This window comes from Monodon monoceros, unplaced genomic scaffold, assembly GCF_005190385.1.
Source record: "Monodon monoceros isolate NGI ecotype Baffin Bay Population unplaced genomic scaffold, NGI_Narwhal_1 Super_Scaffold_2, whole genome shotgun sequence".
NCBI lineage: Eukaryota > Metazoa > Chordata > Mammalia > Artiodactyla > Monodontidae > Monodon > Monodon monoceros.
The window spans coordinates 81,936,486-81,963,746 of record NW_021703776.1 but is presented as its reverse complement, the minus strand read 5'-3'; the positions used below and the strand labels follow the sequence as shown (position 1 = coordinate 81,963,746).

At 58.4% G+C, this 27,261-nt stretch overlaps 4 protein-coding genes across 5 annotated transcripts in view; 2 read left to right on the top strand and 2 right to left on the bottom strand.

Moving 5' to 3' along the window:
- The window catches only part of KCP (kielin cysteine rich BMP regulator), a 35,982-nt gene extending 24,047 nt beyond the window's left edge, over positions 1–11,935 (top strand). The window contains exons 22-42 of one of the 2 annotated variants that reach the window (XM_029234043.1): positions 73–261; positions 526–696; positions 1,305–1,481; positions 2,192–2,277; positions 2,533–2,623; positions 2,730–2,812; positions 2,895–2,988; positions 3,974–4,147; positions 4,374–4,456; positions 5,026–5,146; positions 6,081–6,160; positions 6,360–6,459; positions 6,965–7,053; positions 7,373–7,475; positions 7,582–7,724; positions 7,981–8,153; positions 8,235–8,346; positions 8,441–8,542; positions 9,331–9,495; positions 9,939–10,245; positions 10,384–11,935. In XM_029234043.1, coding sequence (XP_029089876.1) covers positions 73–261; positions 526–696; positions 1,305–1,481; positions 2,192–2,277; positions 2,533–2,623; positions 2,730–2,812; positions 2,895–2,988; positions 3,974–4,147; positions 4,374–4,456; positions 5,026–5,146; positions 6,081–6,160; positions 6,360–6,459; positions 6,965–7,053; positions 7,373–7,475; positions 7,582–7,724; positions 7,981–8,153; positions 8,235–8,346; positions 8,441–8,542; positions 9,331–9,495; positions 9,939–10,245; positions 10,384–10,655 — 2,915 coding nt within the window. In that variant the 3' untranslated portion in view covers positions 10,656–11,935. Of the gene's footprint in view, positions 1–72; positions 262–525; positions 697–1,304; positions 1,482–2,191; positions 2,278–2,532; positions 2,624–2,729; positions 2,813–2,894; positions 2,989–3,973; positions 4,148–4,373; positions 4,457–5,025; positions 5,147–6,080; positions 6,161–6,359; positions 6,460–6,964; positions 7,054–7,372; positions 7,476–7,581; positions 7,725–7,980; positions 8,154–8,234; positions 8,347–8,440; positions 8,543–9,204; positions 9,496–9,938; positions 10,246–10,383 lie in introns of those variants that run through there. The other variant, XR_003795310.1, reaches the window with a different exon arrangement.
- Positions 11,936–13,612: 1,677 nt separating this feature from the next.
- Positions 13,613–18,596, top strand: LOC114901871 (basic salivary proline-rich protein 1-like). The gene is made up of 7 exons (XM_029234048.1): positions 13,613–13,802; positions 14,075–14,142; positions 14,502–14,608; positions 16,227–16,294; positions 16,595–17,797; positions 17,869–18,264; positions 18,360–18,596. The coding sequence occupies exons 3-7, from the start codon at positions 14,584–14,586 to the stop codon at positions 18,450–18,452; spliced, it is 1,785 nt and encodes a 594-aa protein (XP_029089881.1). The 5' UTR covers positions 13,613–13,802; positions 14,075–14,142; positions 14,502–14,583; the 3' UTR covers positions 18,453–18,596.
- A 36-nt stretch (positions 18,597–18,632) lies between these two features.
- Positions 18,633–20,750, bottom strand: ATP6V1FNB (ATP6V1F neighbor). Its single transcript, XM_029234055.1, has 2 exons — positions 20,330–20,750; positions 18,633–18,761 (listed from the first exon to the last, which is right to left on the bottom strand). Exons 1-2 carry the CDS (start codon positions 20,748–20,750, stop codon positions 18,652–18,654), a joined length of 531 nt encoding a protein of 176 aa, XP_029089888.1. The 3' UTR covers positions 18,633–18,651.
- Positions 20,751–21,297: 547 nt separating this feature from the next.
- Positions 21,298–23,903, bottom strand: ATP6V1F (ATPase H+ transporting V1 subunit F). The gene is made up of 2 exons (XM_029232950.1): positions 23,664–23,903; positions 21,298–21,761 (listed from the first exon to the last, which is right to left on the bottom strand). Exons 1-2 carry the CDS (start codon positions 23,819–23,821, stop codon positions 21,560–21,562), a joined length of 360 nt encoding a protein of 119 aa, XP_029088783.1. The 5' UTR covers positions 23,822–23,903; the 3' UTR covers positions 21,298–21,559.
- Positions 23,904–27,261: the final 3,358 nt, after the last annotated feature.

The window sequence follows — 27,261 nt, the reverse complement described above, 5'->3', positions numbered from 1 at the left end:
CCGGAGGGACTCCCTCAGCAGCCTCCCTCCCCACCCCCCCACCCCCCGCTGACGCTTGCTCTCTGGCTGCAGCCACCCCCTCTGGCTGCCCTCGGCCCGGGGGCGGGGTCCCCGTCCGCCACCAGGAACACTTCTCCCAGCCCGACGACCCCTGCCGCCGCTGCCTCTGCCTCGACGGCTCCGTGTCCTGCCAGCTGCTGCCCTGCCCACCGGCGCCCTGCACCCACCCGCGCCAGGGGCCCTGCTGCCCCTCCTGTGACGGTAACGCCCCGGCTGCACCTGCCCGCACTCCTTCCAGCTCCACCCCGGAACCTCACCTGCTCCGTCCCCCTCTTACTCTGCGTCCCTCTTTACCTCCAGGCGGGGCGCCACCCCTTCTCCCCCTTCCTCCTGGCCCACTCCTCCGGGGGCGGGGTTCTCACTAAGAAAGTGCGGGAACGGTGCCCACCCAGCCCGCAGGGCCCGGGAGGTAGTGCGCCTGGTGCGCCACCTCCAAGGCCCCCCAGCCCCTCGCCTGCCCCCCAGGCTGCCTGTACCAGGGGAAGGAGTTCGCCAGTGGCGAGCGCTTCCCTTCGCCCACTGCCCGGTGCCACGTCTGCCTCTGCTGGGAGGGCAGCGTCAGCTGCGAGCCTAGGGCCTGTGCCCCAGCACAGTGCCCCTTCCCTGCCAGGGGTGACTGCTGCCCTACCTGTGATGGTGAGGGGACGGGAACTGTACGGGTGGGGGGACAGGAGGGCGGGGTCAAAGTCATCTTTACTGCCCTAGAGTGGGTCAAAAATATTTATTACCGTAAGACAAAAGCCCTGGACCAAATTCTGTGTGGGTTTTCCCTACGGATTGGACAGGGGGCTTTTTTCTTTTTTGTAATATTTATTTATTTATTGGCTGTGTTGGGTCTTAGTTGCAGCACATGGGATCTTTCGTTGCGGCGCATTGTGGCTCACCGGCTCAGTAGTTGCAGGCGCGAGGGCTTAGTTGCCCCGCGGCATGTGGGATCTTAGTTCCCCGAGCAGGGATCCAACTGGCGTCCCCTGCATTGCAAGATCGATTCTTAACCACTGGACCACAGGGAAGGCCCTGGACAGGGAGCTTCTTTGCAGGCTGAAGGGGAGAAAGTTTGCCCTTTGGCCAATCCAACTGCCACCCCCCAGACCCCTTTACCCACCGGCCAAGAATGAGCCCTTCCCTCCCCACCAGGTCTTTGAGGCCTTGGCCTCAGGCCAGGCCCAGGTTCAGAGCTGGATGACTGGTCTCGTCTCCCTGATTTCTGCAGCTCCCCCCACCCTCCCTGTCCTCTCTCCAAGGCTGCGAGCACCTATGGGAGTCCTACCTGAGCAGCCAGGACTTTCCGGATCCCCGAGAGCCCTGCAATCTGTGTACCTGTCTCGGAGGCTTCCTGAACTGTAGCCGCAGGCCCTGTGAGCCTCTGGGCTGCAGCCACCCGCTCACCCCGTCTGGGCACTGCTGCCCGACCTGCCAGGGTAGACCTGCCCTCCCACTGCCCTTCTCAACTCCCGGCCTCCCTTCGGCTGCGAGTCCCCTGGTCTGGTCACTGTCACCCCTCCCCCGAGACAGCCACGCAGCAAGCCCACAGACTGGGTTTTCCTGGGGTTCCTCACCCCATACTCGCGCCCTCCTCTCCGTCCCTGCTGTCACCTCGCGCCAACTGTGAGGGGCACCACACAACCACCCCTGTGCTGTCAGACCTTCCCACTCTTCAGCTGTCTCCCTGCCTTCCCAAAATAGCACGTCACCAGACTCCAAGCCATTCAGTGGCTTCCACTGCCCTTGAGTCACCCAAGCACATTTGGGCAACTTCCTTCCCCCGTGGCTTCTAAAGAAGCCACCCTCCCGAGCCCAGCCCACCTCTCGCCTTCATTTCCACTGTGCCCGCTCCTCTCATCTTCCTCCCACGAGGGCCCTTGCTCTGTGATCCCACCCTCAGTCCCCCCCGCCGTGCTTCACGCATGCAAGTCTCACCACCGTGGTCTGGCTGAAGTCTTTCCTCCCGCCCCTCACCTTCCCAGCCACTCATCTCTCTTTCTGACTCTTAGCTAAGCTTTGGTAGAGGACCCCAGGCCCGGCTGTGTGTGTGTGTGTGTCTGTGTGTGTGTCTGTGTTGGTGTGTGTGCCTGTGTCAGCAGAGGGATCCACTGATTGCGGCTCTGCCTTGTATTCCCCCCTCTGCCAGGATGCCTCTATCATGGGGTCACCGCTGCCCCCGGAGAGACCCTTCCTGACCCGCTCGACCCCACCTGCTCCATCTGCACCTGCCAGGTGAGGCGGCCCTTTGGGGGCTTGGAGCCCTTCATCCCTTGATCCTCCTCTCTGGCCAGAAAGAGGTCGTCTCCTCCTCCCAGGGTACACGCTGCCTGTGACATCCATCAGGACAGATTGGGCTCAGGCCTCCTGGGCTGAGGGAGGGGGTCTGGGCCGGGCAGGTCAGTAGGGGCACACCCCCATGAGGCCACATGTGGCCTGGTTTGAGGGTGTGATGACATGGGAAGTGGCAGCGTGACCTCTCTCCCCCAGGAAGGCTCCATGCGCTGCCGGAAGAAGCCGTGTGCTCCAGCTCTGTGCCCCCATCCCTCCCCAGGGCCTTGCTTCTGCCCTGTTTGCCACAGTGAGCACACACACCCCGCCCCCCCCCACGCCTCCACCTCCCGCTCTGCCAGACCTGACGCTGGACTGGTAGCACAGCCCCCGCCCAGGACACATGTCACCCACAGGCTGCCTCTCTCAGGGCCGGGAGCACCAGGACGGGGAGGAGTTTGAGGGGCCCGCAGGCAGCTGTGAGCGCTGTCGCTGTCAGGTGTGGTAGGGAGGTGGCAGAGGGGGCAGGGGCGGGGTCAGCTGGCCTGGAGAGCAAGTCACTGACCAGGCATCTCCTGCAGGCTGGCCAGGTCAGCTGTGAGCGGCTGCAGTGCCCACCTCTGCCCTGCCCACTCCAGGTCACAGAGCCGGGGAGCTGCTGCCCTCGCTGCAGAGGTACGTCTGGCCAGTGGGGCTGCTCCCTTGTTTCCGTCCCTCCATCGGCCCCACCTCCCTCCCCTCAGCTCTCCTCCAGACTTCCCACCTCCCTGTCCACCCGTCTGTCCCTCCCACACCTCAGCCCTTTAGCTCTCACCACATTCACCTTCAGCTCTTCCTACCTATCCCTGCCCCTGGCCTATCCAGACCGTCTCCCCTTCTAGGTGCTTATTAGAATCTCCTCGAAGCTGCCCATTCCTAACCACGCCCCATTCATAATGATAATAATGATAATTAACATTTATTGAGCATATACCATGTGCTAAGCACTTTACACATACCTCATTTGATGCACACAACGATCTCAACAAGTAGGCATTATTATTAACTTTTCCCATTTTATAGATGAGAAAACTGAGGTAACATAACTTACCTGTGGTCACTTAGCCAGTAGATGGCAGAGTCAAGATTTGCATCTAGGCCGTCTGGTTCTAGAGTAGGGGCCTTTTTTAGCCTGTGTGAGCCCTCGCCCCGTACACTGCCCAGCATGGTATAGGAACTGTCAGCGTCTCCTTGCCCTGAGATGAAATCCCCATTTAACAGATGGGGAGACTGAGACTTGTAGAGATTGAGTTACCTTGGGCACACGGTTACTGATGGAGCCTCTCATTCATCCCACGTGCATTTATTACACACTTGCTGCAGGCCAGGTACTGTTGCTGGCGCTGGGCTATAAGAGACAGTGCCTGCTGCCTGGCACTGGGTCTAGCAAGCAAGCAGACGAGGAATGGGATTAGAGTCCAGGTGTTCTGACCCCGACCCAGTGTCTTTCCCCTCCATCACAGGCAGGAGTTCTGTCCCAGGACACCTTTCCACTATATCCCTGCAGAAACCCCTCCTGGCACCCACATACCCTACTGAGCACCCAGGGTGAGGGGGCTGGGTCAGGGGCAGACATGCAGAACCCAGACTCAGAGCTCATCCCTGCCCACCTCGGACACAGGCTGCCTGGTTCATGGGGAGGAGCACCCTGAAGGCAGTAGCTGGGAGCCCCCCAACAGCCCCTGTTCCTCCTGCATGTGTCATGAGGGTGTCATCACCTGTGGCCGCGTCCAGTGTGTCACCTTCTGTGCCCAGCCTCACCTGGGGCCCCGTGACTGCTGCCCTCGATGCTCTGGTACTGGGAGCCTGGGGTGGGGGGACGTGGGCAGGGAGGCAGTGCCCCGTCAGCATCTCCCTGCCATTGCCCTGGGCTGGGCGGCAGAGGTACGTCGTTCCAGGAGAAGTGGCCCCCATTCTTATGCACACCCCATTCTCTGAGGCTGGGGGGCCTGGCATTGCTGCCAGCCTGAAAGCTCCCTGATTCTGTTCTGCTCTTAACCCCCCACCCAACCCCTGCCAAGCCTGTGAGCATGAGGGTCGGAAGTATAAGTCCGGGGAGAGCTTCCAGCCTGGCGCAGACCCCTGTGAAGTGTGCACCTGTGAGGTAGGGAGCGCAACGTTGAGGGGCAGCCTGGACCCTGCGGGGAGCAGGCATTGTGGGGAGTCAGGAGTGTGTCCCTGTGGCCAGGGAGTGAGGCAGGGGCTTGGGGTGAAGAGCCGGCAGGGCCAGCAAGTCTGGGGGGGCAGGCAATGGGCGGGCCCTCCTGGCTGGAGTGTGGGGTGGTGTGGGTAGAAGGTTGCGGGGAGATGCCTGGGAATTGGTTGGGGGCCATACTGGGGAACTTCTATTTGAAAGGTAAGGGTGAGCCAATGAAAGGGTTTTGAGCAGGCGACAGACATCTTAGATCAGGAGATTAGGCAATGGGATTGGGGAGGGGGATGGCATGGGAGTGCAGAAGGGTCAAAGGCCACATGAAGGTTCAGGCCCCAGTGACTGCAGGCAGCAGGCACTGTCCTCTCTGGGGACTGGGGCATGGGGTGAGGAGATGCTCAGTCTCTCTGCACACTGTCGTCTGATCTGCCCAAGGCAGATGGAGGAGCCTGGCATCCAGAGGAAAGAGGGTGGCTCTCAGCTTCCATGGCCTGGGACCCACCCCCTGCTCGCTCATTCAGCTGCAGCCTGAGGGAACTCCCAGCCTTCGCTGTCACCGGCGGCAGTGTCCCAGCCTGGTGGGCTGTCCCGCCAGCCAGCTCCTGCCCCCTGGGCCCCAGCATTGCTGCCCCACCTGTGCCCGTGAGTCCCCGGACTTGGGGGGAAAGAGGGCAGGGCTGCCACCCCCAGAGTGACACTGGAAGGGCCAGCCAGCCCTCCTCCACAATCCCAGCCCCAGCCCTTTCCTGAGTCCAGTGGATTGTTCTGGAAACCTGTACCCTGGAGGGTGAGACCTGTAATACCCTAAGGGGAAACGGGAAGCTAGCAGGACCCCTTGACTCTGAAGCCTGGTGCATCTTGTCCAGCAGGTGGCGCTGCAGGGTTGCAGCTGTGCTGGCTGCTGGCTTCTTGAGGGCAGGGATATTAGGACCAGAGGGGTAGTGAGTCGCCCAGCTACAGAGGTGGGGAGAGGTGTTCTTGTCAACACTTGTTCGGATGTGCTGCTGCAGGGAAAGAGGAAAGGCACAGTATTTACTAAGCACCTACTGCATGCCACGCACTGTACTTGGTGCTTTTAATAAACAGCATCACGTTTAATTCTCAGTTACCCAGTGAGGAGGTGTTATTACTCCTTTTGTTAACAGATGAAGAAATTGAGGTTCAGAGAAGTTGATTAATTTGCCCAAAATGGCACAGGCACTGAGTGCTGGAGCCAGGATTGGAACCTGGGGTACCTGGCTCATTGTGCTTCCTTTCAGACGATGAGTGGGAGGGCGAGCAGGGCGGGCAGCCCAGTGGTCCTTAGTGACCTCAGGCTGAGGAAGCCACACTTTGTCCGTTTTCAGGCCCTCCATGCTAGCAGCCTAGCAAAGTTCCTTTTCAAAAGTCCAAACTTTTCTTTGCTGGAACAAAAGGAAAAGGGATCTGTCATTTCTGGAATCAAGGTGTTAGTGCCATAAGTATGCCCTGGTCCCAAAAAGCCTGGGGACGCAGTAGGGGGATAAGGGGTCAGTTAGGCTTTGTCCCCCACCCCCATCCCGGCAGCATCTCCCATACTGCGTTCTTGTCTTCACAGAGCCGCTGAGTCCCTGCACGGAGCACCTGCGGGGGTCTAAGCTGGCCCTGCCAGACCCCTGCTACACCTGCCAGTGCCAGGTGAGCCCTCCTGCCTTGGGGATTCCTCAAGCCCCCTCTTCTCCTCTGTGGGCTGTGGCTGCGACTCCTCTCCTGCAGCAGCTCTGGGCTTCCTACTCACCCCCGACATTTGCCCACTTGTCCTGAATGTCGCATCCTGCCTAGGCCCTGCTCCCTCCCTGCTGTTCTCTACCTGTCGTGTTGCTGTGCCCTTCCACAGGACCTGACTTGGCTCTGCATTCACCGGGCCTGTCCTGAGCCCAGCTGTCCCCTGTTGGAGCGCCATACCCCCCCTGGGAGCTGCTGTCCCGTGTGCCAGGGTTCATGCCCAATTTTGTTCTGCATCCTCAGAGCCGGAGCCAGGAGGGAGACAGGAGGGGTGGCATCCATGGGCCAAGTGGGCAACCTGGGGTGTGCACTCAGAATGCAGGCTTTGTTCTTTTGTAGAAAGGGAGGGCTGTTCGTTGGGGTGGAGGAGGGACCCATGAGGTAGAGGGAGGCAGGGAATGAAGCCTGGATTCTCAAGGCCTGGCCTGAGGCTTGGCTCAAGGACCCGAGGCCCACTAGCAGGGCATCGCACAGCTGAGCTGGCAGCCGGCCCAGAGGAAAGTTCCAGCTTCTGGCTTTTGTGGCTTCCGGGACACTCTGGACATCCCGAGCACTGGTGCCAGGTCTGCCGTCTAGTAGGCCATGGTGCTGGTTGAAGAAATCAACACCATCAGGGTGCTAATTGGATGGGGTGGGCACTGCCCTGCCCTGGCCTTCAGGGTGAGCTCATGCAGGTGGAATGACAGTGCTCTCCCATCCCCATTTCTTCCTCCTCAGAATGTGTGGTGGAAGCTGAGGGCCAGAGAGTGGCAGATGGAGAGAGCTGGCGGGACCCCAGCGACGACTGTATCACTTGCACCTGCCGTGTGAGCTGGGGGTGGGAGGGTGAGGGTAGAGGACCTGAGAGATGGATAAAGGGAGGAGCTTCTGGTCACTGGACCAGAGAATATGGGGTCTTCGAGGTAATCAGAAAAAGCCGCCCCCTCTGGGCATCCCTGTGTGAGGGCAGGTAGCTGAAGGTGCATTTCATCCCCTACTTGAACATGAAGTGGCTGTTCTTGTGGGGCAAGGGCAGAGAGAGGGGGGCTCCCGCCCCAGTCCCTGATCCAGAAGGGCTCCAAGAGTGTGAGGCCAGGGACTCCAGACCCTGCCGGAAGTCCCTAGAGCCATGGCATCTGTCCTCAGCGGGGCCGCGTGGAGTGCCACCTGGAAGAGTGCCAGGCCCTCTCCTGCCCCCACGGCTTGGCGAAGGTGCGGGAGGCTGGCAGGTGCTGTGAGAGATGCCAAGGTGCGGGCTAAGGAGATGAGGGGGGGGGATCGGGGAGGGGGGAGGCGGGAGCGAGACCCAGTGTGAGGGGTGGGCAGCGGACCCTCGCCCCTTACTGTCCCCTCAGCCCCCGCCCAGTCGTGCGCGCACCAGGGCCGGCAGGTGGCCTCCGGGGAGCGCTGGGCCGTGGACGCCTGCACCAGCTGCTCCTGCGTAGCCGGCGCCGTGAGCTGCCAGAGCCAGCGCTGCCCGCCGCTCTCCTGCGGGCCCGTGAGTGCTGCTGTCTGAGGCGGTGGGATGGGTGGCCACTTGGCACCGCCCCACTGGGTGCCCCGGGGAAGGAGGAGGCTGGACTTGCCCGGGTCATGCAGTTCCCGAAGTAGCCACGAGGTGGCGCTCTGACCCCCGCCAGCAGTAAGCCCAGGAGGCCTGGAGCCTCCCCAGCGATCCTCCGTGCCCCGGGAGGCTCTGCCTGGGGCACGGCAGGGAGCGCAGCGTGTCTGACGGTGTCTGGGGCGGAGGCCAGGACGAGGCCCCCGCCCTGCGTCCCGGCAGCTGCTGCCCCCGCTGCCTCACCCGGCCCGGTTCCTGCATGGCCTTCGGAGACCCTCATTACCGCACCTTCGACGGCCGCCTGTTGCACTTCCAGGGCAGCTGCAGCTACGTGCTGGCCAAGGACTGCCGTGGAGGCGACTTTAGGTGCGCAACCCCCTCTGCCTTCTCCCTGCCCCCTTACACCCGTCCCTGCTGACCACTGCATCTGGGCCTCCCACGCCACAGCGTGCACGTGACCAACGATGACCGGGGCCGGAGCGGCGTGTCCTGGACCCACGAGGTGGCCGTGCTGCTGGGAGACGTGGCCGTGCGGCTGCTGCAGGGCGGGGCGGTCACGGTGAGTAAAGCCAAGGACCCGGGGAAAGTCGGTCCTGCGCTTTCCTCTCCGCTGTCCCGACGTCGCTCCTCCTCCCGCCTCCCTTCTCCTCCAGGTGGACGGGCGCCCCGTCGCCTTGCCCTTCTTGCGGGAGCCTCTGCTGTATGTGGAGCTGCGGGGACGCACGGTGATGCTACACGGCCAGCAGGGGCTCCAGGTGCGGCCGGGGCGAGTGGGGTGCAGGGGAGCCTCGGGCCTGTTCAGGTGTCTGTATCTGTAGAGGGAGTGGGGATACCAGCTACCTCCCAGGCCAAATGAGGCCACAGAGGTGAGAGAGTTCTGCTGGATTCTGAAGGGAGAAGAGGAATCAGGGTTAGAGACCTCCACGTGTGATGAAAGGAGTTCTGAGCCTGGTTTGCGATCTTGGCTCAACCACCCCACACACTGGGGCTCTTAGGCCATTACCTTAAGCCCATCCTCTCTGGGCCTCAGCTTTCCCATCAGTCAAATGGGGGAAGGGTTGGGAGGGTGGGCAATGTCAACTGCCGTCTCCTGGGTGGCTTCAGAGATTTTCTCCAATTCCCATGTCAAAGAGTAGCTCACTCCCTGGCCTCCAGCAACAAGCACATTTGTAAATTCATAAAATGAGTCTTGTCTACTCTTATGATACAGACTCTAATTATGCTTTGTTCTCGGTAAGGCCTGAATACCCATGAGAGAGTGACTCTCTGGAAGAGGGTTGCATTTCATGGGGGCGCCAAGTTCATGGAGGATGAGGGGAGAAGGTGCCCTTTTGAGGGAGCTGTGGGTGGCTCTTCAAGTCTTCTGTGTTTGCCCAGGGCTGACAGGGCAGGTACCTACTTGTATCCTCCCTTCCAGGAGACATCTCCACCTGTCCATTCTCCTCCCCTACAGCAGGGGGCGTGCTGACGCCGCCAGGATCGGCACTGGGCTTCCGGGGGCCCCTGCCTTTCCCCACTCTCTAGTCCCAGCCTCTCTGCACAGGTGCTGTGGGATGGGCAGTCCCAGGTGGAGGTGAGAGTGCCAGGCTCCTACCGGGGCCAGATTTGTGGGCTCTGTGGCAACTTCAATGGCTTTGCCCAGGATGATCTGCAGGGCCCTGAGGGGCTGCTCCTGTCCACTGAGGCTGAGTTTGGGAATAGCTGGCAGGTGAGTCACACAGGAGCTGGGGGGCAGGGGGGAGGCACAGTTGAGCATGAATCTCAGAGCAGCCTTCTGGTATGGAAAGGGAAGTTTGCACACAAGGTGGGCTTTGGGGCTTTCAAGGAGGTTTGGGGACTTCTTGCCTGCTCTGGTGCTGGGGGAGGCAGGATGGCCTGTTGAAAGCGGTCTCATCACCTGAATCCCCAAGCCCTGCTTTGCCGCTCACGAACTGTGTGACCTTGGACAAGTCACTTACCTGCTCTGGGCCTTGGTTTGTCCATCTGTAAAATGGGAACAAAGGAAAAGTAGCTGATGCTTCCTTTGCTGTTCTTATAGGGAGGTTTATGAGGCTAAAACAAAATATTTGGTGCAAAGTGCTTTGAAGAACATAGCACACAAAGGTCGGCTGCCAGTGGATGCTGCCATATAGAGCCGCTTTCCCCACCTAGGTCCCAGAGGGGCCAGGACCTGGTCGGCCCTGTTCCAAGGGCCGTGAGGTGGATCCATGCCGGGCAGCAGGGTACCGTGCCAGGCGTGAGGCCAACGCCCGGTGCAGGGTGCTGAAGTCCTCCCCGTTCAGTCGCTGCCATGCCGTGGTGCCACCAGAGCCCTTCTTTGCCGCCTGCGTGTATGACCTCTGTGCTTGTGGTCCTGGCTTCTTGGCTGACACCTGCCTCTGTGACGCCCTGGAAGCCTATGCCAGCCACTGTCGCCAAGCAGGGGTGACTCCTGCCTGGCGGGGCCCCACACTCTGCGGTGAGGGGGCAATGCCCAGTGCGAGTTGGGGGAGGGGTGACACGGAGGGCTCAGGTCTGGACAGCGTAGGTACAGGGAGGGTCACAGGGGGTGGGCCTGGTGACTGGAAAGTGACTCTGCTTTCCACTCCACCTGCAGTGGTGGGCTGCCTCCTGGACCGTGGCTTCGTGTTTGATGAGTGTGGCCCACCCTGTCCCTGCACCTGCTTCAACCAGCATGTCCCCCTGGGGGAGCTGGCGGCCCACTGCGTAAGGCCCTGTGTTCCTGCCTGCCGGTGCCCTGCAGGCCTGGTGGAGCACGAGGCCCACTGTATCTCACCCGAGGCCTGCCCCCCAGTCCTACTCACTGGGGACCAGCCACCCAGCACTCTGCCCAACCCCAGCCAGAAGCCCCAGGTCCAGGAACCCTGAGCCAGGACGACACCGACCAGGATTCATCAGGCTAGAAGTCTCCCCTCGGAGAGAAGCTCCCACACTGCCCGGGCATCGGGAGCCTGTGTCTGGGCCCCACAAAGACCCCAGCCGTGTGGAGTCAGAAGCAGTAAACTCGGGAACTGCCCTAAGGTTTCTCTGTGTGTATGTGTGCTGCCTCTGGGTGCTGCGCTGGTGGTGTGGGCTCTTTGGAACATGGGGTCCAGAGGTCAGTGTCCCCAGACTCAGGGTGGTAGCAGCTGTGGGGTGGACCTTGCCCACTCTCTGCGCCTGCATCTCTGGGCTGCCCCTACCTGCCACACCCTGGTGCTGCCTGGGAAACCCTGCGATGGGCAGAAGGAGGACCCAGGTGCCCTGGTGCCAGCCCTGTGTTTACATGTAGCAGGCACGGCCTGTGGCCCCCGTGTGCGGCCCTCTGTGGGGCCCTCTGTGGATCCAGGTGGAATCCTGCAGGGGCTGAGGAACACTGGGAAGGGGCTCAGTGCCCACATGGCATCCCCCTTTCCTTGGGGATATTGAGTGCTCAGGCACCTCCTGGGCCACCCTAAGACCTGGTGACAAAAGGACCCCACGCCTGGGTGGGGAACAGGAGAGACAATGTTTCTGTGATGACATACAGACACATGTGATGAAATACACACACACACACACCCCCCTCAAAAACCCAGATAAACACATGCATGTATCCCTCGTGTGTTCGCAGCTACACCCACCCCTGACGGACATGTGGGCAGGGGACACACATGTGACTTTCAAAGACATCCTTATAGGGGAAAGAACATGGGTTTTGAAATAGGAAAAAAAAAAAAAATCTCTTTCTTTGACCAATAAAGTCTCTTTTCAAAGAGAACTGTATTTTGAGTTCTCTCTGCTACCTAACAGCTATGTGACCTTGGTTTTCTTAGGGACCTTAGCTAAAGATCGGGGTTGGGGGGACCCTAGTATTCCAACAGAGAGTGAAGGGAGGGCGTTGGGCTGAACCAACCCCCACCCCACCCCCGCCTGCTTCCTCAGCCTGCTTCTGCTGGGGCCCCTTTCATGGAGCGGTTACAAAGCGGCAGGCAGGCCAGGCTGCTCATGACGGCAGGGGATGCGAAAACTACAGACCATCACGTATGCCTGTTCCCTCCCCTTGTCGTTACTTCTACAAACTGTGTCCTCATCTGCTGTATCTCGTGTGTTGCGGAGAATAAACAGAGCGTGGACAGCTTGGAGCAAGCACTAGGGAAGCGCGTTACTACTCACACTCGGGACCACATTTTCCCAGAGCCTGTTTCTCGTGCTGTCTGTCCCCAGATGAGGGAGACAGTGCCATGTGTTAGGTAGGACAGCTTACTCTCTGGGGCCCGGTTTTCTTTTCTGTGAAATGGGGATGAAAACGATACCACCTACTTCATAGAGTTGCTTCAAGGAAGGAGTACGTGTACGTAGCATTTTGTGTCCTGGTATACAGTTAGCTGTTGGGAGCTGCTGCCTGTATTGGGCATATATCTCATACCATGTAATGCAGTTGCAAGCTTCAGATATACAGTTGACATTTGAACAACACGGGTTTGAACTGCACGGGCCCACTTATGCTCAGATTTTTTTCAATGGTAAATACTACAGCACTACACCATCCCAGGTAGGTTGAATCCTCGGATATGGAGGGCAGACTATAAGTTATATGTGGATCTTTGACTGCAAGGAGAGTTGGGCCCCTAACGCCCGTGTTGCTTAAGGGCTAACCGTATGTATAAAATAGATGCTCATTTGGGACTGCAAACACATGCACACACGTCGCTCTCTATCAGGGCCACAGTCCTCAACCCCACACTGCCACCCACGTGGCCAAGAAACCTGCATCAGAGTCAGGTTTCTCTGAGACTTGGCTGAGGCCCAGGCCCTGGCTCAGATGTCAGGGCCCCACGTTACTGAGCCCAGGAGCTTTTGTCTCCTCCTTGCGCCTGTCCCCAGCTCCTCATCTTCCTCCTCTCTCCAGGAGCAGCTGGTGGAGGGGAGGGGTGTGGACGTCCTCCCTGGCCCCCTGCCCCATGGAGCAGGCAGCCACACCTGGGGGCCTAGGGCTCCCCTGTAGCCCCAAGCAGGCCTTGGCCCTGTACCAGCACCTCTTCCGGTGCCCTGCAGGCCTGGGCCAGCTCTGGGCTGCCCTGCAGCAGGTGAGGGTGACAGGGCACCGTCTACGAGGGGGCAGGCTCTCCGTGGGGTCTGACTCCACCTTGCCTCCCCAGGTGGGAGACGGCCGGACCTGTCCCTCAGGCCTCAAACTGCCCACCGTGCTGCTGCAGATGGAGCGGAGCCGGCGGGCCCAGGAGCAGGTAGGCGGCCGTCGGCCAGGGAGGGTGGCAGAGCGCAGGGTGCGTGCCCGCTCACATCCTGGCACCCCACCTTCCTGCAGCTCCTGTGGGATTTGGAGCTGCTGACCGGGGCGGGGCTGGGCCTCTCCTGGCCCCCCTGGGCCCAGTTTTGCGGTCTGAGGGACCGGGCCCAGTGTGCGTGGAGCCAGTGCAGCAAGCCCCGTGGTAGGACGGATGGGGGCTCTGAGCGGCGGACGAGTGGGGTGAGCTGGGGTGTGGCTGAGGGCGGGGGCGTCAGTGAAACACTGGGGCACTTGTAGTGGTTGAGAAGTGGAAGGAATGTGGGCTCTGGAGACAGATGGATCTGGGTTCAAATCTCTGCTCTGACGCTCCCTGTGGACCGTAAGCCTGTTTCCTCAGCTACAAGATGGGGAAGATAATAGCTCTTTTTCAGAGCGCTGCTGGGAGGATTGTGAACTCATCTGTGTAAAGGATTTAGCACCATGCCTGGCATACAGGACCATTCTGGCTTGCTACCATTCCACAGTGAACTACCTTGGTCAAATCAACAGCGTGGTGACACCTAGAAGCCTTTAGACATGGCTGCAGCAAGGGAGGAAAGCAGGCCTGGCGGTGCCCAGAGGGCAGAGGCACTGATGCCCAGGGCGCCCCAGAGATGAGACCCTGAGCAGCCCCAGCCCCAGGCCCCTCCTTCCGGGGCTGGTGGCTGGTCCCACCCTTCTAGGAAGGAGGGTGCTGTGGTGACTGGGAACTAGGATGTGCCTCAAGTCCTGGCTCAGCCACCAACTGCCTGAGGCCCTTTGGGCAGGTTAGTAGCTTGTAGCAGAAGGGGGTGTTAGTCATGACCACTAAGGAAGTATCCAGCCAACACTTTTAGCCAAGACTGCAGTCTCAGCTGAAGGGTTCAGTGGGCAGGAGGGATCCATTTCCAAGCTCCTTCACTTGGAGGGGAAGTGTGGGGAGGTCACACAAGGGCACAGATGCCAGGAGGAGGGAACACTGGGGGCTGTTTTAGAGGCTGCCTGCCACATTGGGGGATGGTGCCCTGTAGACTAGGGTACCCCCCCCCAATCCTTCCAGAATTCCAGGCTGTGCCCATCGCCCCAGGCTGAGGACTCCCTGAGCCAGGACCGTCAGCTTCTGGAGGGGTGAGTCTCCCAGGGAATTCCGTCCACTCCGTGTTGCCACACAAAGTGACAAAACACTGAACCCTTTGCCCCGTCTCCCTCCACAGCCCTGCCCAGCGACCCCTCCTTGGGCCCCCAGATCCTCCTGGGGTTCTCACTCAGTTGTACCCATGTGGTTGCCCCACAGCCTCTGGACAGGGTAACCCTGAGTTCCAGCTCCTGGAACCCAGTGGTGGGTGCAGGCGTGGGGAAGGCCTCCATGGACTGAGTTTCGGTCTTGGGGTGGGAAGGCTCCGCAGCCTGCTGTGGGTGAGGAGTCTGCAGCCGATCGGAGCCCAGATGCAAGAGGTGCACCTGAGGCAGCCTTTGCACTCCTGCAGGGGGCTGGCAAAGGACCCGTCATCAGCCCTGGATCTGACTGAAGCCAGGTTTGATGCAGACCCAAGGTGGGAGAGCCCTGGCATGCCTGCAGAAGGGCCCACATCTGGTACGTTGACAGCAGGGGTTTACAGCCAGGAGAACAGGAGCCCCTGGGCTGGAGTGGCCAGCCTAGGTTGGGAGGAGCGGGGAAGCCCTCACCCCAAGTCCCAGGATTCCAGTCCATCCTCACCTATTCTTTGCCTCATACCTTTTTGTGGGCTGCCAGGGGCACCCAGGGACAGCAAGTAGGTTTTCTTTTATACGCCAATTCCACATGATTGGTGCCAGCTGTCTCAGGCACTGTGTCCAGGAGGATTCTGAAGCTAAGCTGGGGCTCAGAGGAGAAAGTGCTGGGAATGACTGTCTGTCCTCCCTGTCCTCCAGCGAGGAGGGAATGGAATGGCAGCTCCAAGCTGCCTTGCTGCCACCCTCATGCCAGGCACTGGGGAGATACAGGGCACAAAAGAGACTTGGCCAGTCAGTTATCCTCATCCCTGAGGAGATCACAGCCTAGTGAGAGGGTGTGACAATAAACAGGCAATTAGAATTCAGTGGGATGGATGCTGTGAGCCCTGGGCATGTTAATTTAATTTAAATGAAACAGGCTGTCAAATGATTTGTTAAATAATAAGCCTAGCAAAGTCATAAGCTTTTAGTTGTGACATCATGCATGGGAGAGAGGAGGAAAGTGCCCAGATTATTTTCTGATTGACAGAAAAATTTTGACAAGTATATTTTCTCTTGGGAATACATTGATGGGAGACATCTATCACAACATTATAACCAGTGAAATAAATGATCTAGTAAGACAACAGATCAGAATTACAGAGGGACAGGGTTGGAGGTTATTTTCACAGTTCATGGCAATAATTTCTGAAGGCTTGGGAGTCTTATCAGACCTCTTTGTTCAGAACTCTTCAAAAGACAGATTTGTTTTCACAGAGAACATTCCCATTTGGTTACTGTTATGAATATTCACATGTCCATATTGCATAAAGATGGCATTTCTTGTGAGAGTTCTCAATTTAAGACCTGACGAGATCAGGTTCTTCTAAGTAGTTTTATGGGTGCAAAACGATGCTCCTTCCTCCACAGCTGCAAAGGAGCAGCGACATTTCATCTCTTTTTTTAGATTCCTTTCGTTAATTATGAAGACTTGCAGTTTTTAGGCCAGTCTCTGGCCTAAAATTCCACTTCTTGAATTTCATTTGGTTTTGCTGTCGGAAACCAAGAAAGAGCTAAAGAGGATTATCCTTAATAATAGGAAAGTCGGGTGCATATTGTGGGGCTGGACAGGCACACAAGGACAAAGTGCGGGTGTCCTTATGAGGGACTGAGGAGCCTGGAAACCAGTCCCTTCCTGCTCCTGGGCCTCCCCTGGCGGTTTTGAGGAAGAGGGTGTGCAGGTTCCTCGGAGGTGGTCCTTGGCTGGGAGGATGAGGAAGATGGGGTCTGCTGCTGGCAGGCAAGCCTGAGAAGCAGGCACACAGCAGGCTGTGTAAATAAAGGTGGAATGATGAACTGCGACGGCCTTGAAGTTCCAACGCCAACCCTCAGGGTACCCCACCACCACATCCCCTCACGTGCTGGGGACTCCCTAGGCTTCTTGGTTCCAGTTCTGTGGGTTGTGTGTGAGGGCCTGGGACATGAGCAGAGGGCTCTCAACATCTGTCTCTCTCCCTCAGGTTGCTCACAAGAGCTGAACCTCACCACCAGCAGTAGCTTTGGAGAACCAGGAAGCTCAGAGTTCAAGGTGAAAGGGTCGAAGCGTCCTGGGCAAGACCCCTCTCAGATTGGGGATAGCAGAGGTGGGGTCTGCCTGGGAGGAGACTGCAGGGGTGAGAAGCCCACAGCCAGGTGGAAGAAGGGGCCATCACTGAAGCACCTTTTACACTACATAACATGGGTTTTACAAATTTAGGAATCGGGCAAGGGCCCTAATGGAAGTGAGGCCCACTGGGGTAGCCACTGGGGTCTCCAGGCTCCCCTGGGGGAAGTGGCCCTGGCACGAGGATTCCCTCACAAACCCGGGAAAGGTGCTCTTCCTTCCTAGGAGCTGGCCCAGAGGGAAGACGGGGAGCTAGCAGGGCCCATGCCCCAGGGGCCCCATCAACCACCATCCAGAAGCCTACAGGAGAAGAAGCTGGCTCAGGGAGCCCCAGGGCCCTCAGGCCTCCCCTCCCAGGGCCTGCCAGAACCCCCGGATCCCCTGGAGGGGCTGGGCTGCAGCCTGGGCCAGGAGAGAGCAGAACTAAAGAAACTGCTAAGAAGTGAGATTCCTCAGAGTCAGAGAGAGGGGGCCCCTCAGGATCAGAGAGGGAAGGCCCTCCAGGGGGAGGACAAAGAAGTTCCCCCAAGTAAGAGAGAGAAGACAAACGAGGGTCAGAGTGGGGAGGCCCCTCAGGCTCTGAGGGAAGAGGTCTCGGAAGGTCAAAGGTGGGAGGCCTCCCAGGGTGAGAACAAAGAGGCACCTCGAAGTCAAAGCGGAAGTCGCCTTAAGTGCCGGAGAAAGGAGGTCCTCCCGGAGCAGAGCGAGGATTCTCCTCAGGGCCAGGAAGTGAAGACGCTTCAGCCTTCCGAGGGCAGAGGCCGTATCTCACAAGCCTGGGAGGTGGCTCGGGGAGAGGCACCTACACCGCCCCGGGAGGAAGGCGGCTCCCTGGGGATTCCGGGGGGCTTCTGCAGGCCCCTGGGAGAACGGATGCCGCAGCCTGGGGGAAGGGAGGGCCCGGACCCGCGGGGAAGGACCACGCAGCTGAGGCAGGTTAAGACCGGTGGCCCGAGAGGAGAGAGCGCAGCGGCCGTGAGAGAGCAGCGGCCCGCCCGGGAAGGGGCGCCGGCTCCCCTTACGCCCCCGGGGCCTCCGGCCCGGCCGCCGCTCCCACGCCCAGGAGCGGTGTTGCTGGCGGCCCTACGCACTGGTGGTTCCGAGCAGCGGGAGCGCCCCGCAGCTCTCCCAGGGCACCCGGGCCTGCTGAGCGATCCGCACTCGCTTCGGGGCCCGGGAGGAAGCCCTGGCCCCGCGGAGCAGGAGCTGGGCGGCTCCATGGGGCTCCCGGGCGCCCTCGGGGGGCGGAGGGAAGGTGCCGAGGCCCCCAGAGCCTCGAAGACCGCGTGGCCCGAGTCCCCGAGCAGGGACAGGCGGTCTGCGAGCGTGAGCGCGGCGCAGCAGGAGACGGCTCTGCAGCGGCTGCTGGAGCTGCACAGTGAGGCCAGGCGTCGGCGGCAACAGGACCGCGAGCAGCAGCGGCTCCGGGTGCGCGGCCGGGCCGGGAGGGCGGGGCACCAGGGGGCGGCCGATCGGCTGCTGACAGAAGCCTCCTCCAGGTCTTGGAACGCCTCCGCATCGCCAGGAACCGCCACTGCCGCGTGCACCCCTTGAGACCCCCACCAAGCCCGGCTCAGCTCCCACGACAGGCAAGACCCCTAGGAGAAGGCGGTGGGGCCGCCAAAACCCTGCCTGGGTGGGGGACGGGGCGCGACCTGGGTCCCTTTGACTTGCGCGCACCGCGCACTTGCGATGACACCTGCGGAGCGGGAGGGGCCGGCCTGCCCGGGTGCTGCCCTCTGCTGGCCGCATCGAGCCCCGGGGCTGGGAGGCGCGGGCGCTCAGCGCTCGGCGCCGCCCCAGGAGGACGCGGCCGGGCAACGGAGCGCCCTGCGGGAGCAGCTGAACCAAATGCAACGGGAGAGGACCGGGCGGCTGCGAGCCCTCGGGGCCAGGTGAGGGGTTCGGGCGGGGAGGCTTGTGGGGTGGTGACGGTCCCTTTTCCCTGGCATCTGGGATGAAAGGCCACTCTTTACACAGGAACACCCAGAACTTCCAGCAACTTCTGTGGCCCCCTGGCTCTGAGGAGCCTGCGCCTGGAGAGCATCGCGCACTCTTCCCAGCCCGCTCTGGTCACTGCTGAATCCTCAAAGGGACGATTAAAGAGACGGGGATTTAAGGAAAAAGCAAGAGGGCAACCTGTAGGTCAGAGGTAGTTTCAGAAAGGCCCGGAACGCAGCCTCAGGGCCTGGGAGAGCCAGACACAGACACGCATGGCACTTTCGGCCCGCCACGTGTATTATTTCTTCTTCCCTCCCCTAAGCCCACTGCCTGGCCCAAGGTCAGAGGGCCAGGTCCTGGGGGTCAAGCAGTGCGAAGGCCCCATTCTTGCGGAAGAAAGATTCAATGCGGCACATCTTGCAGGAGACCAGTTCTTGCTTCACTGGGGGGCCTGGGAAAAGATGTCAGAGGCCAGGAATGGATTCCTGGGAAAGGAACTCGCAGAGCCCGGGAGCCCTGCCTGCATAACCCTAGGAATCTGCCTGTGTTGTATCCACTTTGTAAGTGTGAAAAAATAAAAAGAAGTGCTTCTGAGGAGTGGGGGCTATGGGGAAACAGGGAGCTGGCTGGCTGCCTGGATCAGCAGTGATGGCCAAATGCCAGTCAGCTGTGTGCCAGCATTTCCCCCAGCCTCAGAATCCTCCATGGAGGCAGGTGGTGGGACTCCCAGCCGTGCTTGTTACAGACAGAGCTAGACTTCTCTGGGGCAGACAGGGCTTCTTTCTACCTCCTGCTCCCCTTTCGGGGTTCACCTCCTGCTTTCATTTGGAAATTGCTCCCTTTCCTACCCATTTAGGGCCCTGGGGAAAGTAGGGGGATTTTTTTTTTAGGCAAAATTTCAACTGTGTTTATCACCAACCATCCACGTTTTCTGTGCAGGAGCTGGAGAAAACATGTGACTGAGTAGTCTCACTTCAAATTCATGACCACAGACAGCAAAGGGACATGTCTCATCACCCAGAAACCCCACAACACTCCCTGGCATATTCTTTTCCCCACACCTTGACTCTTCATCTCCAACTGCACCATTGCCTTCGCTCCTCTTCTGCCCAGCCGATGACCATGACTCAATCCAGATGGACAGCCTTCTGGCCAATACCATCTCCCTACCCCTCGCTGTGTCCTCTGCCTTCTCCAGTTTGATCCAGCCTCTGGAGCTCCCTGGGTAAGCCCACCCAGTCTCGGGGCTTTAAAGAGCACCTATATTCTGATGACCCCCAAAACTGCATCTTCAGCTCTGATCTCCCTCCATAGGGCGACTCCCATACACAGCCGACTCACCGACACCTCCAGCGCAAAACACCCAACACTGACCTGTCTTCACACACCCCCAGCCCTGTCCCCGCCCCAGTCTCCCCTGCTGTAGCTGCTTCAGCTGAACACCTGGGCATGGCCATTGCATTCTCTTTCCTTGTCTCTTTCAAACCATCAGTAAGTTCTCTTGATTCTTCCTCCAAAACATATCTGGAATCTTTCAGCTCTACCGCCAATCACCCTAGCCCAAGCCATCGTCATCTCTTGCCAGGATAGCTTAGCCACCTGCCAGAGCCTACTCGTGTCCCTAAAAAGGCCATTACCTACAGAATAGTCAGGGTGGTTTTTTTTAAAAAAAGTGTATCAGTATCATTTACCTGTTTAAAACTCTCCATGGCTTCCCCTCGAATTTAGAGTAAAACCCAAACTCCTCCTCCTTGTTATTTAGCTCACTCAGCCTTTAGGTCCCCAGAGAGGCCTTTCCTGACAGTCCAGTCTAAAGCCGCACACGCCCCCTGTCGCCCTCCTCCACCACGCCTGGCCCTCTCTTGCTCTTGTGTTTATGGCCTGGACCCTCCACTAGAATGGACGTCCCCAAAAGGAGTGTCCACGTGCCTTGTGTGTCTAGCGCGGAGAGCGCTGCCTAGCTCGTGGCAGGTGCTCTGTGTTTGTGAGGCGAATAATTTCCGGGAGGTTAGGGCTCACCCAGCTGCCAGCCATATGTGAAGTTGGTGGTGATGGGGAAGAGGTAGCGCCTCTCTGGCATGTCCAGTTTTCGGGTGTTGAGGTAGCGGTAGCGGCCCTGAAAGTCGTGGGAGATGCCTTCATACAGCAGGGCCCGGGTGGCAGGCAGGACTGGGTACATTTCTGGCTGAATAGGAGCCTCCAGGGCAGGGCTGGGGGCCTTGGAAGGAACTGCTTTGGGGGCGGGCAGGGGTGAGAGTGGGGCTTTGGGGGGCAGGGTGGGCAGCTTGAGGGGTACGTGGGCTGCAGTCTTAGCCTTCTGCTTGGCCTTCACCATCGACCCATACTTGTGGTGCCATTCACAGCGCAACACCTTCTCCCTCAGATGCTGCTCCTTCCAGAAGTTCTGCCGCACCGTGTCCATGTTAAGTTGCCGAGACATGGTGGCAAAGGAAGGGGCAGGACCGGGGTGACTGCAGCTGAGGGGTGAGCGCAGCAAGCAGAGCCTTTCTGACAGCAGGTGGCTGCCCAGGGACAGTCGCTCGGCAACCGAGCCTCACCTCACACAGGGCCATACCCTCAGGGCGCCTCACATGCCTTGCTTGCTGAGGCAGCCTCAGGCCGGGGCCCGCTGGCTGAGAGCCTTGATCCCCAAACCTCTTGCTTGACCCAGGCTAGTATCACAGGCTTCCAGGTTTCCTGTGATTTCTGCTTCCTTCCCTTGAGGTCTGGTCCCCTCCCAGCCAATACAGACTCAAGCTGGGGTGCCAGGGGACTGGACGCAAGCCTCCTTCCCTTCCTCCCTGCCAGAGCTGGCTACCTTTAATTCAGAGGGCCAATCTGGTACGATCTTCCTGGTCCAACTCCTCTATGCCTGGATCTTTGGCAAAACCTTTTCCAGCCCTGCCAGTCGAATCCACTCCCCCACCGCCTCCCCGCAACAGCCTCATCCCACACGTGTCCTTTCTAGCACTCAGCCTCAGATCGGAGAGAAGCAAGAACTACTTTAATTTAACATCAACAAGGACACTGTATAACAGCACAGGGAAGAGGTAATGGAGAGAAGACACTCAGGCTTCCTATACCCTAACCACCCTTGATTTGAATGGCAGAGCCCCAGCAAACTGGAAGCACCTCACCTAGCCTCTCAGTGGAGTGGGAAGGGGCAGGGAATTGGAACTCAGAGGCTCGAATCTTAGAGGAGGGCTGATGGCAAGCCTGGGGAGAGGCCACATGGCTGAGGGGAGTCCCCTAGCGTAGGTCTTCGGCCGTGAACATGCCCCTGGCCCTGCGCAGGATGGAGTCCTTGGCAGCATCATAGGGGTGCTCCTTGGATGGGATCTCCAGCACGGCCGGAATGGAGCGCTGGTGGGCATCGAGCGCGTGCCGCACCATCTCTGCGATGTACTGGTTGATGAGGATGATGCCGATGTCGTCCCGGTTTAGAAACTGCCTGTAGGGAGAGATGAGAAGGGAGTCCAAGGCAGCCCACTCTGAGTTGGTGGGCTGGGCTGCAGAGGGGAACGAGCTCGATCCAGAGAGTGCAATGGACAAGGATGCTACACTAAACTCTCTTCATTCTATTTAGAATCAATTTCAGTCCAAAGCTAAGGGCCATGGCTTCTACCTCCCCTGCTTGGAAGGCTCCCAACTGAACTGCTAATGAAGGTGAGGGTGCATGCTGGTGTATTCCTTACACTGCCTTCGGGTAAGAAAGGGAGAGGATAAGAATATATACATCTGTCCCTTTGTATCTGCATAAAGAAAAAGAAAGATAAGGAAAAAACTAAGTGGTTACGGGGTGGAGGAAGGAGGTAATGAAGTAGAAGAGGTCGGGGTGGGAGTGTGACTTCTCAATGTATATACCTTTTAAATATTAATTTGTAAGCCACATGAACACATTAACCTTTCAAAAGAAAACAGATTAAATCTTTTAAGGTTGGGGGGCGCTGGACAGACCACTCAAGGTCTATGGTGATGAGGGCAGGGGGTGAGTCAGAGGGGAAGCTTGGCCTGAGCCAAGAACACAACACAGGAAGAGGAAAATCGGTAACGAAGGAATCACACTTTCCACACGGAGAGAACCCGACACTGGGCTCTTACTTTCTTGTGATCAACCACCCATTCATTTATTTACTCGTTAAAAACTGTTTACTGAGCAGCTTACTCTGTGCCAGACACTAGGGCAGGTTAGACTTGATGATTTCTGAGATCCCTTTTGGTTAGAAACTTGGAAAATTCTTGAAGTAAAATTTGTCCTTCTCTCATGACAACTTGGGTCACTTTACCGGACTGCTTAGAGAGTGGCAGAGATCAGCCTCCCGGGTCAGGGCCTATCACACCCCAGGCAGCAGGAACCAGTCTCAGCCAGTAGCTCAGGGCTGGGCTGTTTAGGGGGAAACAAAGGAGAGTGGTTTGTTCCTGGGACTTGGCACAGGGGCCCTAGAGAAGGGGTGTGGGAGAGAATAGGGGGCTGGCACCCTCAACTCTAGTCACCAGGACGCCTCCTGGATTAAGGGACATGCCTGCACCCACATCTTGAAGCTATTGCTCTTAACCCAGAACAGGAAGTGAAGATTTGAAGTGCATGGTCTCAGCAGAAGGTAGGACAGTCCTGATATTGTCCGCTGTGCTCAGGACAACGGGAAATTCCGTAGCCGACTGAGGAGAGCTACACAGGCAGAGTGTAGCCCTGGCTTAAGAAAGGCAGAAAGGGTGGGACTGGGCTCAAGTCCCTGCTCGCTCTCGTCTGAATCACAGAGTGTGCCTTAACCTCTCTGAACTTAATTTTCTCACCAGTAAGTGGGAATAACCCCTACCTCACAAGACGATTGTGAGCCTCTGAGGGAGACGAAAATACAGGAAAGCCCGAGCCCACTGCCCGTGTGTTCACTGAGTGTGTGGTTCCTTTAGGTGTCAACTCGCAAGAGAGTCGAGTGCTTGCAATGCCCGGAGCCTGCTCTACGGGTGAAATGGGGGAGCCCCTGCAGGGGAGCTGAGACTAGCCCCCTCCGGGCCTGGACCCTCCGGACGCTCAGCTCTGGCGGGCCAGGTTGGGCCAAGGGGCGGCGCCCGCCCGTCACGAGCTCTGTTCCCCTTCTTTCCTGACACACGGTCATGTGACAGGGGGTAGTTTGTGGACCCGACATAGCCCCGGTCCCACCGAGACCCAAAAGGGAACTTGGGACGCGGAGGCCCCCTCTCCGGAAGGGGAGGTGGACCGACTTCCTCGACCCTCGAGGACGGGGTCTGACACTTCGGCCAAGGTCTGGAAGCCCAGGGCCGCCCCCGCCTTCTCCCCGCGCTCCCACCAGGCAGCTGAAGGTCCCCGTTCAGGCCTTGCGGGCTACCGTACCGGAAAGTGTCTTCGATCTCATTGATGGTAGTATCTTTCTCCACCACCAGGAAATTAGGGTGGCGGTTCTTGTTAAGCTCCCCTATGCCGCCCAGCAGGAAGCCAGTCACCGTGTCCTCGTCTCCGATCACCGCAATTAGCTTCCCCCTCCCCGCCATCCTCACAGTCCGGCAACGATCAGCCGCAGCCTCCGGGTGTCACCAAAGCCCCGCCGCGGCAGTGCACCTCCTTTTCGGCCGCACCTCCCCCCCGCCCCGCTCTTTAGGCATGCGCAGTTCCACCACTCCGCCTCCCGGGACATGCGCATTAAGAGCAAAAGCGCCTGAATCCGAATACGGCTGCGCCATAAAGGGAGGTCCGAACCAGGGAGCTACGGTTCCCAGAAGTCCACGCGGCACAGCAGTCTCTCGGAGGCGCGTTCGATCGGTAAGTTCGACAAACTTGTTGAGGCTACTGCTGTTAGGCGCCGAGACGCCAAAGAAAAGACGGTACCTGTTCTCGAGAGTAAGGTCCGAGTCTGTATCGTGTATGTATGTAACTATGACACAGCTAGTGTTATTTATTCAGTTAATAAAAGGATGGGCAAGTTAATGGTGATACTCTGTAGTGAGGTAGAGCGTTGACAAAGCACTGTGTCAATTGCTAAAACGTGAGAAGTACGTGGAAGCACACATCAGGTGTAACTAACCCATGGGAGAGGGGGCGCGCAGAGAAGGCCGCCAGCAGGATGAAGGGCTAGAGGTGAGGACGAGAGGGTGTTCTCAGGAAGAGGAGCAGCACGTGCGAACACTTAGCGGGGACTAGAGAGAATAAGTGCCTTTAAGAAAAGATAAAGAATCTGGAAGTTATCCTGAGGACGGAGTTGTTCTGAAGCCACTGAAGGATTTTAAGCAAGAGAATGATACGGCCAGGTTTATGTTTTAGCAGTAGCATTGAGATCGTGCTGTGTGTGGAGGTAAGACTAAGGTGGAGAAACCATTGTGGTAAGAGATGGTGGTGGCCAGAAAGAAGCCAGGGAGTGGGGATGGGGAATGTGAGAGTCAGGTGGAGTCAAGAGATATTTAGAGACAAAAATGGACAGAACTGGGTTTGGGGTTGGTCATGTTTGGGGAGTTAGACCAGGTGACTTCCAAGTTTCTGGCCTGTGCAGCTAGGTGGACAGGAGTAACATTCCTCAGAGAGTGAACTCTATGTATGAGATGAACATGTCGAAGGAGAGAGGTCCGCTCGCTCCTCCACCCTTTTAACAAAAAGGCGTCCTGCATCTGGCATGTGATTTGCAAGTTTAGAGCACTTGAGACATCCAGATGGTCTGGTCTGGTGGTTATCTCTGTGATGGGCCTGGGATTTGGACATACCTGGTTTGAATCTCGACCCTGCTACTTAGAGGTATGATTTGGGACTCATCACCAAAGTTCTCAGGACCGTGATCTCTTCAGATAATACTATGCCCACCTCATAGGCCGTTAGGATTGAGGTAGAGGCACTAAATGCTCAGCACCTGTGGCCATACTGCAGCTGGGGGAGGGCAGCTGAGCTGGATATCCATAAACACATCCGCTCACAGGTGGAGGGCAGCTGAAGCTGAGGAGGCCAGCAAAGCTTGCAGGAAAACGCTCCCATTTGGGGGCGAGGTGGGAGGGAAGGCAGAGAGCGAGGAAGGGTGTGTGTAGAAGCACCTGGCTCAGTGCCTGGCACAGAGCTGACCCTTAACGGCCACGAATGGTTGGGTACTTGAGAAGGGATCCTGCCTTTAAAGGGTCTGTCAGGTAAAGTAGGGAGCTGAGACAGTGCCATGTTTATCACACACAGCTTCATTCAACCAGCATTTAGCAAATGTGGTCATGGAGAGGCTGAGGACACAAGATTGATAAAATACACTTTCTGTCCTCAACTCCCTCGGGACTGAGGGGAGAGTAAAAAATATCACAGGGAGGGAGGTAGACCTACAGAAGAAAGTGAGGCCCTAGAAGGGTCTTGCAGGGGAAAGGAAAGAAGAAACTTAAAAGAGGAGCCGGGAGGCAGACAGCGTATTGAGTGAAGAGGCGGGGGGAGGGGGTGTTTGGAGCCAGGCCACGTGTGTTGGGTTTTCTTTGGCCTGTCCACCACCATGTGCCGAAATGTCTGGGATGAGTTTAGAATTGGGGGATCGGTTGAGTGAAATGCTGCTTTGCCCTGCTCTGGCTACTCAGTTGCTCATTTACTCATTGGTCACACTTGTCTGTATCGGACCTCCCAGGGTCAGGGAGCACAGTCTGGTGAGGGAGACCGACCCTCAGATACAAGGTCACAGATGAGGGTAGTAAATGCAGCCAGAGATGTGCCCCAGGGCAGTATGAGAGCTGGGGGGCAGGTCTGGGAGGACAGGAAGGGGTTCGGGAAAGCTTCGTGTTGGCCAGGAAGATGAGGAGGGTGGAGAGGCAAGGGTGTTCCTGGGCAGAGTCCCAAACTGCAGCACGGCTCCCTGGGAAACTAGAGGTTGTGGAGAGGGTTAGAGGTGGAGGGTGCAGTGAGGAATGGGCACAGTGCCCGACTGGGGGCTGGGGGCCTTTTTTTTTTTTTTTTTTTACATGTTGGGGGTAGGAGTTTATTAATTAATTAATTTTTGCTGTGTTGGGTCTTCGTTTCTGCGCGAGGGCTTTCTCTAGTTGTGGCAAGCGGCGGCCACTCTTCATCATGGTGTGCGGGCCTCTCACTCTCGCGGCCTCTCTTGTTGTGGAGCACAGGCTCCAGACGCGCAGGCTCAGTAGTTGTGGTTCACGGGCCTAGTTGCTCCGCGGCGTGTGGGATCCTCCCAGACCAGGGCTCGAACCCGTGTCCCCTGCATTAGCAGGCAAATTCTCAACCACTGCGCCACCAGGGAAGCCCCTGGTGAGCTTTTTGAATGAATGGGTAGGAAAGCTGGTGTCTGAACCTATAGGCCTTGGAGGCCTTGTTAGGACACTTAGACTAGCCTGGAGAGAAGGGAGCCACAGAAGGGCCCTGGACCAGAGAGGGCCATAGTCCCTGTGATGTGACCCCGCCCTCTGGCTGCAGTGTGGAGGGCTAGTTGGAGGGAGCTGGCTGGTGGGCCAGGAAGGCTAGTGGAGGGGCCAGTTCAGGAGGGAGGCCCTAAGCCAGGTCAGGGCTGGAGGTGGGGAGGGAGCAGGCCCAGCTTTGACCCAGGACCTGGCTGGAGTGAAAGGTTCCTGGGTTTGTGCCTGCCTGCTGGGTGAGGAGCATTCCTGCTTGAGCCAGTGCTGTTGTAAGGTCCTAAAAATTTTGAGAACATCCTTGAGATCAGGCTGAGCGGAAACTGGCCTTCTGGTGGTCCTAGGGCAGTCTTCTAGAACATAGTGTCCACCTCCCTCTCCTACCCACCAGCTCTCCAGGAATCTGAGGACCAAGCCCACATCCCTGGCATGCTCCCCCAGCCCCTTCTTTCAAGCATTCTGTCAACACTCCAGACCTCCCCAAACAGATGGCCCAGAGGGGGCCGCTCTCTGCCCCGGGCCCCCCCACCTTGACCTGACTCAGTCCTCCAGGGGAGAGGCAGCCAGCCTCTGCCTCCCAGGGCCTGGTGGCCAGCCGTGGGGAGCACACACACAAGGAACAGCCA

What these genes read in the sequence shown, in the direction of transcription:
- LOC114901871 (XM_029234048.1), top strand. Translation starts at nt 14,584, where the DNA reads ATGCCTGCAGAAGGGCCCACATCTG. An exon ending in TGCAGAAGGGCCCACATCTG is followed by an intron (nt 14,609 to 16,226) that starts GTACGTTGACAG and finishes TCTCTCCCTCAG; the next exon opens with GTTGCTCACAAGAGCTGAAC. An exon ending in GCGAGCAGCAGCGGCTCCGG is followed by an intron (nt 17,798 to 17,868) that starts GTGCGCGGCCGG and finishes AGCCTCCTCCAG; the next exon opens with GTCTTGGAACGCCTCCGCAT.
- ATP6V1FNB (XM_029234055.1), bottom strand. Translation starts at nt 20,750, where the DNA reads ATGTCTCGGCAACTTAACATGGACACGGTGCGGCAGAACTTCTGGAAG. An exon ending in CACATATGGCTGGCAGCTGG is followed by an intron (nt 18,762 to 20,329) that starts GTGAGCCCTAAC and finishes ATCTTTTCCCAG; the next exon opens with GCCCCCCAGTGAAGCAAGAA.
- ATP6V1F (XM_029232950.1), bottom strand. Translation starts at nt 23,821, where the DNA reads ATGGCGGGGAGGGGGAAGCTAATTGCGGTGATCGGAGACGAGGACACG. An exon ending in GAGATCGAAGACACTTTCCG is followed by an intron (nt 21,762 to 23,663) that starts GTACGGTAGCCC and finishes CTCTCCCTACAG; the next exon opens with GCAGTTTCTAAACCGGGACG.